This window comes from Pempheris klunzingeri, chromosome 16, assembly GCF_042242105.1.
Source record: "Pempheris klunzingeri isolate RE-2024b chromosome 16, fPemKlu1.hap1, whole genome shotgun sequence".
Taxonomy (NCBI): domain Eukaryota; kingdom Metazoa; phylum Chordata; class Actinopteri; order Acropomatiformes; family Pempheridae; genus Pempheris; species Pempheris klunzingeri.
In genome coordinates this window covers 12,095,802-12,106,545 of record NC_092027.1, presented here as the reverse complement: position 1 = coordinate 12,106,545, position 10,744 = coordinate 12,095,802, and the positions used below count along the sequence as shown (strand labels likewise).

Sequence of the window (10,744 nt, the reverse complement as noted above, 5' to 3'; positions counted from 1 at the left end):
TTTACTGTCAGATGAAATCATGATTTGTGCCATTGTGAAGTCTACATATTTGCATAGACTTGTGGAAATTTACCTAGAGATTCAACATAACATAGAACATGTTAAAAAGAGTGTTCAACATACAGTATATCTTCTGTTCTCCTGACAGCTGTTTTTTTTTTTTGTACTATACATGTATTTTCTATAATTCCTGGAGGATCAAAAATGTTGGGAGAGGTACAAATGCTCATTCTGTCCAAGGCCACTGTGCTGTAAAAAATAAAGTGGTTTCCTTTTACGTATAAATGATTCATTTTTATTTTTCATTTCGTAATAAAATAAAATATAATTTTAAATGAAGCTGTATTAAAGCACCCCAAGGTATGTGTCTTTTATGTGTAAAACTGAATGACATGGAAAATTACTTAAATCTTCAGGCTTCTCTTTATTCCTTTATCAGTAGAAAGTAATCGTTAAAAGTCATAATAAAAGAAGTGCAATAAAAGGCTGACAAGAGTGAAGTCATGATGGTGGTTCATCAGTGTTTAATATTCCCCTGAGAAATACTGGAATTAAACTATCTTCTGCCTGTCAGGTACATTTCAGTCTCTAAAGTTTAACACATTTGTCAACATGCTTCTAAAAGTAATCGGTCGGCTAATAATCAAAGATCAGCTGTATTTTGGGCCCAGCCAAACATTTTATTATCCACTGTGTGCATTAATAACTTCTGTCCACACAGTGGTGCTGATTCAACTTCATAATGGAGTTGGTCTCAATCCTAGAAAATAGTTGTTTGGCAAAAAAATATTGTTACTTGAGGTCTGCTTACGAGGCTTTTCCCACGTTCTGTTAACTGACGCTCAGTTTCCATCACAATACATATTATGTTACAAGCATACTATTGTGTAATTACTCTTGGTACACTATTAGGTGGTAATAATAAAGGCAGTGAAAATAAACTGCTAGTAAGTTGACCTTGAGTCAAACTTAAGACAAGATACACTTAGTAGCTGCTCTGTATTCTATTTTGTTTCCTAATCTACTTTTTACGAACAGCCACTAAATGGACCTTGCTGTGACACTGTTTTTTGTCAAGTGATGTTTCCAGTCTTGAACTTTAAGTCTCCACCGTAGACTGTATAAAACAACTGGATGCAGCCACTGTGAGGTCACCCATTGGTTCGTGGACTGCTGTTTTGAAGCCTCAAATTTGGTTTAATGGGCGTCGCCATCTTGGTTTTCTGGAGCCAGAAGTGGCGTATGCTCCAAGAACACCGCCTCTAATTGGTCAGTCAGACGGTAGTCTCGTCATAAAGCATACTTTGTATAGATAATAAGATCACTTTCTCATTGACTTCCATACAATCAGATTTCATTTTGGAGTCAGCGAAGTCGCCCCCTGCTGGACATTAGAAAGAATGCACTTAAGCATTGGCTTCAATTTTCAGCTGCAGAAGCTGCGTCCACTTCTTTTATACAGTCAATGGTCTCTACTTTGTAACTGCTCTGATTTGATCAAGGACTGAGGGGCCGCTGTAGTTGTTGGTCTTAATGGCTTCCAGCCTCTTCAGGTATTCCACCGGGAGTCCGTTCTGCTCTGCACCGAGACACACAACCTTATGTGAAACACAGAGAGAGAGACGTCCGAATCAACACACTGATTCAGCCACAAATTCACTGGACCTTCTTTCCATTTTCTGCACAGTATGGCTCAAGTCAAGTGTGTCGTCTTCGGGGCAATGTTTGTGTTTACATACACACACCTGTTTGTACTGAGGAGATGGAGGACAGGCGTGGAAATTGTTCATTTGGTAAGTCCTGCAGAGCATCAGTCCTTTATCAGTCTCCACTGAAACCTCCATCGGAGAGTACTTTCCCAGACTCACCCCTTCCTGGCTGAAGACACAGAAAAGAAGAGCCATGCTGTGTCGGGCAAAATCACAAACACTAACTGCTGAACAGCTGCATGTTTGTGCGTCTCACTTGTCTAGGCTGGTGAGGTTTTCGTTGCTCAAATTCCAGATAACCCCCCACACTTCGGCGCCTGGATGGGACTCGATGGTGGCCACTCCACCATGCCAAGTGTTGTCCACATGTTTCTCCCACAGACCAAAGTTCAACTCATAGTCCTGTAAACACGCACACAAAAAGGGTGCAGGATAACAGGCTGTGAACAGTGATGAGGCACAGCTCGTTTTGAACAAAATACCTTTTATGTCATTGTGATGTAAAGACAGACGCTATGTTTGTGTTTTCAGCAGGGTCCCCAGAGGGCCTGTCTGCTGTTGGCCATCACAACATGGCCGGGCCACAGACAGTACGCTCCAACACTGTTGTTGCAGCTGCGTCTTTAGTCATGTGGGGGACAAACAAGGGACAATAACAGACAAGATGACCAAGCCACTTGTTCTCCATGTTGGGACCCCCTGATGTGCATTGTTATTTGGTCACTTTCCCAAGACGAAGAGGTTTCTGGTGGTACCCTATATTCTGATGACCCAGCAGATTCTGCGACAGGTTGGTTTGATGTAGACATGATGGGATGAGGTTAGGTTGAAAGACCGTTCACAGAATCTGATGGGTCAACAAATACGGTGTAACGCCGACCGTTTTGCCCTGATTTAGCTAAACATCAGAGATGATATAGGAAAGAGACACCAAAGACAGCCTTATGACAAAGATCACACATTTCAAGTTGTTACAATAGTCTCCAGAGATGATATAATAACAAGCCCCCAGGAAGTAACAATCCGTCCATAGATTTGAGCGTCTCGGTCCTGGCTAGCCCTCCACTTATTTAAATGTGTAGTTCTTCTAGACTTTCCAAATGTTATGGGGCCAAATCGATCAAATTCTGTCTCTGTCCCCATCATGGGCCAATCAGAGTGCTTCTTTCTTTCGGCCAATCAGAGGGCAACTTTTATATAAGCTAACAACAAAAACAGGCTAACAGTTGTTTCTGACAGTCAGACTGTCCTTGAACAACAGCTAGCTACGCAAAAGTCTGAATTTTATTAAAATACTAAACATGTCCTGCTCAGTCTGTGGCCCTCCATCCGCACCATGCTCGTCACACCGAGGCAGACACGCCTACTGGGTTTCCGCTGTTAAAGCGTCATCTTTGATATTTGAGCATCTTCTTTAATGTTATTAACAGGACTGTTTGACATGTCAGAGTTAAGAGGGCACCTGTCAGCCGACTTAAAGACCGAATATAAGCTCATGTAACCAAAACATTGCCATAAAATAACTGGACTTTTGTCTACCACCAGCTTTCATTTTAACCAGCTTTAACGGTCTCTTAGTGACATCGTGGTGCGTTCACGTGCATCGAGCTAACTAGCTAAGGCGAGCTAAGCAATGCTGCGTTTAAGTGGTGTAACGTAAAAGACGTTACATTGACATAGTTGATGCACGAATTACTAAATATATGTGTCATGTTTGCTGCACAGACCCTGCCAATCTGGACAAAGGAGCATCAGGATAGATTTACACAAAATTAGCTAGTCGCCAGTTGTGTGTTCGATAATTTCCACATGATCTGAACCCGATATTGATTATGGGGAAAGCTACAAAATAAAGCTACAGAGTGATCCTTTCTTAGGATTTGAGCAAAAATCTACTGGACTTGTTGAAGGTACTTGAAGACGTTTCGCCTCCCATCCAAGAGGCTTCTTCAGGTCTACACACTGATCTTGATCCATTACCTTCAGTCGACCGGTGGTGCAAAATACCGCCGAGGGGTTTGCCAGCTGCAGTCTTTCCTTCAACAAGTTGCTTCCGAAAGCGAAATACATGAAATGACCGCTGGGACAACCGGACATGTTTAATATACGTTTGGGGATCACAGCCGGCCGGAGGAGACATAAGAGCACAGCCAAACTTAATATTTAACTACGAGGGTTACGGAGTCCCAAAGCCGGTGTCCCTGAGGCTGCTTCCTCCAATTAAAGGAACATTCCGTTAATTATGTCCAGGTTGTGAACGGACGTCGCTTTTGTTGACGGCACTATTTGAACGATGGACATAGCGGCCTTGCCCACTATGACTATCATATACTCAGAGAGAGTAAATACAGACTTTGTTAATGTTAGGATTATTGATACTTCTCTTGTAATATTAGATTCATTTTTATTTACTTCCGGGTCAAGTGACTCTTTGGTTGTCTCTTCCGGTTCCGGTGCAAACAAAACCAGCAGTTCTGAGTAGACAATTTAGTTAATATCTACATTTACATCTGCACAAGTGTTAACACTAATTCTAGCAGTACAGGTTTAGTAAGTTTTGATTTTGTAGAATCTGTAAAAACATTTTGCCAGTGTTGTGGCTCTCATTTTAACTGTAGCTACATCTAACTATGCTGTTATTTTGTTCTTGGGTGTAATTACCCCAATTATACCATGTTTCTAATACAGACATTAATTGTGAATAACTGTTGAGTAAGTGTCCTAACAGAATATATACATTTACAAACCTTTATGCATTATCCTGTAGATAAGCTGCTGTGTGATGTTACTTTGACCATCACATTTTGTTCTAACAGCCCCACTATACACCATGTGACAAAGCTTAAGATCTTTCGTTTTCTTTTCAAACATAATGCAACAATTACAATTTATGTTGAATGTTTCCTAATAAGCATTTGGGGAATGCACATTTCCATGCAAAGATTTACTTTATTATGCCATGCACAAACAAAACAAACCCTGTTCTCAAGAATAATACACAGAGTCGGATTTATCCTCTTCAAAAAGGATTTTAATGTACAAAATAAGGAAAAACAAAATTAAACAAAAACAACATGGTATTTCAAAAAACGTTTCTTCTGAGAAAAAAAAATCCTGTACAAACAGTGAGGAGGTGGCCAACAAATGCACGGCCTGGCGATCATCTCCTTGGGCCGCCCCGGCCTCGTCCTCTTCCTCTGCCACGTCCTCGTCCTCTGCCCCGACCCCGTCCAGCCACTGAGAAGACAAATAAGCGACAGTCAGCAACAATTGTCAAAGATTCATCAGCATGTTGAGTGTAACAATATAGTTAAATAAGCCACAAAATGTTTTAACTCATTTGTGAAAAATCAATCCACACAAAGGGGCGCTGGCCATTACAAGCATCATTCAAATCATTAACAGCACATGGTGAGTAAACAAAGTACAAGACAACCAGTTTCAAACAGTTTTGTGTCCCACATGAGTGACTTATTAAAACATACAGAAACTAATCAGTTACATTTTAAATGTTAATGTTACAGGTCACGGTAATGAGCAATTTCACCACCAAGCCACTGCCCATGCTGGGCTGTAGATAAGCTGTATAATGATCGGTCTTCTATTGTCACTGAACTACCCTGCACTTAAAGTACATGTTTTGGGGCTTCATGCCATCCTAGTTGTGTTTCTGATATTTTATGCAGTGAGTAAAATGTTACAGTAATGCTACAGTAGCCATGAGAGCTCAACACACTGGCAAAAACACCATCATTGTAGGAACACAAACAAATAATGCATCATGTTCAGCTAAACAACAACTTACAGAAAATAAACAGTCCTCTGAACACTGATACTATAAACACGACAAATACCCTGTGGATATAGTGTATGGCTTATTTCAGCTGCTGACGCATTACAGTATAAAATGGAACTTGTCCTGATCACAATTTGATGAGAGCCAAAGTGTAAATAGCTTGCAGTCAGTATATAGTTTGGTAACCATAACATACAGGCATAAACAAAAAAAAACAAGCACCACTTTCTAAACACAGTTCAAGATCACTCAAGTTCGGGGTGTCCACATAATTTGACAAACAGCGAGGTTAAGCAAGGTTTCACTAAAATATTAGACCGCTCTGGCACTTTCCACTTTCCAGTACAACAGGAAGCCACATATGATGCCTGGTGTGCTGTAACTTGGTTCTCTCTCCAATTAATACTTTGCTCACCTGCTTCCCTCTTCTTGGACTTGATCTTTGGCTCGATGTCAACCAGCAAGGTGTCCAGTGGGAGGCTGTCGGGAAGGATAAAGTACCGGATATTGTTGCCACGGATACTCAGTGATTCCAGCTGAGTGGGCTCCCTGTTTTTCAGAGTCATTTTCACCGCCTTCAGATGGGTGTTCATGCTCACATCAACACCTACACGAGAAAAGAAAAGACATGACAATGAAAAACTTGAAAACTAACCTGGACAAAATAGCATCCATTCCAATTAACAAAGCTGAGAGGAATAATAACTGAGACCAGAGAGTGATAGTCAGAGTGCATCCACACTAATCCAGCCACATTTGAATTTAAAGAGCAACTTAACATCCACTGAGAATCTTGCCTTTGCTGATCTCCCGTGGTTCAATTTTTCTCTTTACTGACGTGATGTACAGGTGGACTCCAGGATGGTGACATCAGTGACTAGGTTTACATGCACTAAATAGTATTGTCTTTTTACAATTATTCCTAATAAGACAATACTCCTACAAAGCTGAATGTGAATGTGAATATTCCAGTTTACATATAATGGTTCATACAGCAATAAACATAAAAAGCCCCCATGACGTATGATCACGCCCCTTAATATCCAAGCTTTTTAAAATGATGGAAAGAAGGTGTGTTTCTCCTTCTGACTAAAAATAAGGACTTTTCTTTTGGGAACACATCTCTACCCCCGTCCTGAAAACTGTTGGCTACTTGTGTTGCACACTGTAGTAAAAACCCCACCTGAGAGGCATTTTCTGAACAAGCTGTTAACATGTGGTAAGACTGTTCAAACAACCTGAATCACACCTGCATATCACACATCTTAATCACAAAATGATGCATCTGGAATAAGGTCCAATATGCTGTGGGGATGTGCAAAAATAGTCGACTAGTCAATTACAAGCTACCTTGCTGGTCAGTTCCAAAAATACAAGTTGGTTAAACTCAAAGCGCAATTCAAGGCTTAGTTCAGCTGCATTAGAAACACACTACAAGTGATCACAGTGAGCAGGAGACAACAGAACAGAGCTTTAACCACTGGAGTCTACAGAGTAACTAGTCTGTTTCTACACTCTGCCTTGACTTTGGCCCTGATGCAATTTTATTATTTACCAACACAAAGAGGAGTTTAAAGAAAAAACAGAAGAAGCAGACATGGTGGACAATAAGTTGACACATACACCATTAAAAACTTAATTATGTATGTAGGATTTATTGCAGGACTGCTGTGTTAGGATGCATTAAATTAGGCTAAGTGGACCTCAAACTGGCTACTGAGTGTACATTTAGTGTCGCTTATGGATACAATTTGTGATCAGATGAACTTGAATCATCGAGCATGAACAATGAATATCTGAACATCTAAAAACTGCAGCTTTCTTGTATAAAAAAGGAAACTCCATCACATGTTAATGAGGCTCCAGGTAGCTCTTACCTGTGATCGTGCCGTGGACCTGGGTGCCATTCTTCAGTTCAATGGTAACCGTCTCATGGCTGAGTTTCATCAAAAACCTGTTTCAAAGATTCACAGAACGATGTTATGTGTTACGGTAGTCACATCGGTCTTTGAGCTCTACTGATCTCTACTCCAACACGAATACTAATTCAACTCTAGGCGTCGTTTGAAGTGAAGATTAGCCTGTTAGCTTCCTAGCTAACGTTAGCAAACGGCTGTGCAGGTTTGGGCACCACAACAAAAGCTCTGTGACGGGACGAGCTAACAACACGAAGCCCCATCTGTATGATTATTAGAGAGGGAACAATAAATGTTTTAACATATTTAAGGTTTTTAAATTATGTCGCTAAATGTTAACGCTAACTGAAGATTGCATAGAATAACGATAAGGAGACACAGACCGGGCCTGTGAGTAAACTAGCTAACTAGCCATATCAGCAGCTTAGTTAAAGCTAGTTAACAAACACTGCGGTTAAAATACCTGCATGATTAATCGGTTATATCCGCCGCTGAACAATCAAAGACATAACGTGTGTGTGAGTGTGTATGTTTATCTGTCGGGTTATGTCGAAGCTTGGCGCCCGGTCATTGTAGCACCGGGCAGCCTCCATTCACCGCTTCCCGCCTCTCTCATCACCATCTACATCTACATCCATCCATCCGCCTGGCGATGTTTTTATCACCTCATAACCACCGCACTCAGTACACGGTGACTCCTCGGTACCGCTTACCTGACAAGTTTCATGTTGGTGACGGACAGTAGAGACAAATCCTCCACCGGAGACAAAAAATTACAGCGCTCGAGTGAAAACACAGGCCGCTGTTATACGATTGAACGTTTCAGTCGCGTTCATGCGACGTCATCAGCGGAGCGACAGCAAAGAAAAAGCGGTGCCAATGGCAACAGTGCCGCCCAGCGGTGGAGTACCGACCAGATTCAAAACTATTGAAGTTTATTCATGTAAATGACAAATAAACTCAGTTATAAACAGAGCAGTACAGAGCCCGTTCACAGCGGATATTTTGACTTGTCACGGTGGGAAAATCCCAATATAAAATTAGATCGAATGTCCTTTTTTTGTAGTAGCTTCTACTGAAGGTCAGTAGATGTTATTAAAGAGTCATTTAAGTGAGTATTTTTCACCATTACAATGGTGTTGATTGGTGCCTTTCTATTATGCAGCCATGGCATGATGTTTTGAGTAATAGATAAAACAGGCAAAATGATCTATGAATACAATTTGAGATGTTTCCTTTAATATTTCCCGCCAACAGCATTTAAACAAAGTATGCTTAAGCAGGATATTAACTTGTTTTACTTGATTGTGTTTGACGAGTGGAAATTGTCTGTAAATGTAAAAAAAAATAAAACAAGGAATCCTCACATGTGCAGTATGAGAGGCTCAGTGGTCAGAGGGCTCAGGGAAACAGTGACACACATACAGTATAAGCAGCCCATTGTTTTTATCTGCCAAACACACAAAAAAATATCTCATAGCAACACACTTTCAGCTCTTTTTATTGAGAGTAAACTTTGCACTGACACTTTCATTTACAGTTTTGGCCACACATCAAACCTCTCTTATGGACCGACTGGGAATGTATCAAGTATAATCTAAGAGAGTGCAATTTAATTTATTTGAATTCTGAAGTGGTTGGTTGAAGGATCGATAAAATATAAACATTATATGTGGAGTACAAAATGGCACAGGACCATTCCCCTTTGACACCATAAATTCAATTCTAGATCAAGAAAACTGAAAAGAAAAAAAAAATAATAATTATAATAATAATAATAATAAAACCTGCACTCATCAGCCCTCAACATCTTGCCCTGGCAGCACTGGATTAATATTAACAGCATGCTTGTGCAAATTAAAAGACCCCGATCTCAGTGCTTTCATTGCGTTGCAGCCATGCAACCTAAAGTAAATGTGTGCAGTCCTTGTCAAACAAGCCATTCCTCAGGAAACAAAGTCTCAAATGTTCCAGCCGTCACCGGCTGCCCTCACATCTCAGTCTGCGTTATGAAATGTCTTTGTCAGCACCTTCACAGTCTAGTGTTCAGTACGGAGAGGAAAACTGTGTTCTTTTAGGGCTTTAAAGTCAAGATCACTTCAGTGGAGCACCGCAGACCTCACACTTTAAACAAGCTTAAAACCCAAACTATCAGTTATAGGTAATGCATTTTTGATTGCGTATCACATTCAGTATAACTGGTTACTTTTGTAAAGTAGAAGGGGAAATTTAAACAAAATATGAATTTGCGTGTAGACAAGATATCTTTTACATTGGTTTGACCTGCCATGAAAGTATGATTAAAACACTCCATTATCATCATTTCAGTCCCTAAAGCACCAAATCTTATCTTAGCACAACAGGCAGTGTTTAATTCTCTTGTAAACATTACAGCTGGGCAATAAAGGTTTAAGATAAAAGGCTGAATGACAACTCAGGATCAAGATTCAAGATCCTAAAATTAAAAAAAATAAAAATAATAATAATAATAATAATAATAATGATAAGAAAATGAAAGGCCAACGACATTTGAGCAACTGTCAGATAAAGTGAGTTGTTAATTATAGTGGAAACTCTAAGTGTAAATAATTGACAAAATCAATTCATTCATGAGGCTTTAAAGCAGTTTTGTTCCAAGACAAATGGCCAAAATGTGGGCACTGCTAAAACAAACCTGGGGTGTGTGGACAAACAACAGTAATGTGCATCGAAAGCCTCAGAGTACGGTGCTGTGGTCTCCATTATCTTTCACTAGTAACTTTGTTGAGCATGTTTAAAAAGTAATGACACTAATAAATACCAACATATAAACAAATACGATTGAAACAAAAAAGGCACACAGACCCACCAACTCTGGTCTCAACTTTAAGAAACTTCACCTCTATAATAAGGAATAAAAAAACGATACATTACAGTAAGAAGCCGACCCGTCTCCTTTCTATCAACAGCACACTGCACGAGCCATCAGTAGTGGAGCAGATATGATATAAAAAAGAAACTAAGTTTTTCCATTTACAGTATTGACTGACTGCTTTGGCTCAGTTTTCTCAACAGTTTCAATGTGCAAAGAGACAAACACTGAACTCACGCAGACACCTCGTACTACTCATTACTAAACGTACAGATTAGTGAATGAATGCAGCACGTGTGCAAACATTTGTCCTTATTTTAACATTCAACTGGTTGCAACAAAACGGCTACTGAGGTGTAAAAATCTGAAAATGCTGCAACATACTGAGTGTCTATTACAGTAAATTGCTTTCCGACATCTAAGTATTTTAGATGATTAAACCTACCAGTGATTGACATATCCTACTTCATGT

At 40.0% G+C, this 10,744-nt stretch overlaps 2 protein-coding genes and 1 long non-coding RNA gene across 3 annotated transcripts; all 3 read right to left on the bottom strand.

The window, feature by feature from the left end:
- Window positions 1-344: 344 nt before the first annotated feature.
- On the bottom strand, window positions 345-4,024 carry ggcta (gamma-glutamylcyclotransferase a). Its single transcript, XM_070846542.1, has 4 exons — window positions 3,690-4,024; window positions 1,966-2,111; window positions 1,746-1,878; window positions 345-1,598 (listed from the first exon to the last, which is right to left on the bottom strand). Exons 1-4 carry the CDS (start codon window positions 3,804-3,806, stop codon window positions 1,473-1,475), a joined length of 522 nt encoding a protein of 173 aa, XP_070702643.1. The 5' UTR covers window positions 3,807-4,024; the 3' UTR covers window positions 345-1,472.
- Window positions 4,025-4,718: 694 nt separating this feature from the next.
- On the bottom strand, window positions 4,719-8,258 carry snrpd1 (small nuclear ribonucleoprotein D1 polypeptide). Its single transcript, XM_070846705.1, has 4 exons — window positions 8,135-8,258; window positions 7,383-7,459; window positions 5,921-6,112; window positions 4,719-4,946 (listed from the first exon to the last, which is right to left on the bottom strand). Exons 1-4 carry the CDS (start codon window positions 8,146-8,148, stop codon window positions 4,870-4,872), a joined length of 360 nt encoding a protein of 119 aa, XP_070702806.1. The 5' UTR covers window positions 8,149-8,258; the 3' UTR covers window positions 4,719-4,869.
- Window positions 8,259-10,023: 1,765 nt separating this feature from the next.
- Window positions 10,024-10,735, bottom strand: LOC139215373 (uncharacterized). Its single transcript, XR_011585518.1, has 2 exons — window positions 10,577-10,735; window positions 10,024-10,517 (listed from the first exon to the last, which is right to left on the bottom strand). It is a non-coding gene; the product is annotated as an uncharacterized lncRNA (long non-coding RNA).
- Between the last annotated feature and the right edge of the window lie 9 nt (window positions 10,736-10,744).

What these genes read in the sequence shown, in the direction of transcription:
- ggcta (XM_070846542.1), bottom strand. Translation starts at nt 3,806, where the DNA reads ATGTCCGGTTGTCCCAGCGGTCATTTCATGTATTTCGCTTTCGGAAGC. An exon ending in GCACCACCGGTCGACTGAAG is followed by an intron (nt 2,112 to 3,689) that starts GTAATGGATCAA and finishes GCGTGTTTACAG; the next exon opens with GACTATGAGTTGAACTTTGG. An exon ending in AACCTCACCAGCCTAGACAA is followed by an intron (nt 1,879 to 1,965) that starts GTGAGACGCACA and finishes CTGTGTCTTCAG; the next exon opens with CCAGGAAGGGGTGAGTCTGG.
- snrpd1 (XM_070846705.1), bottom strand. An exon ending in GGTCCACGGCACGATCACAG is followed by an intron (nt 6,113 to 7,382) that starts GTAAGAGCTACC and finishes TTTCTCGTGTAG; the next exon opens with GTGTTGATGTGAGCATGAAC. An exon ending in GTCCAAGAAGAGGGAAGCAG is followed by an intron (nt 4,947 to 5,920) that starts GTGAGCAAAGTA and finishes TTGTCTTCTCAG; the next exon opens with TGGCTGGACGGGGTCGGGGC.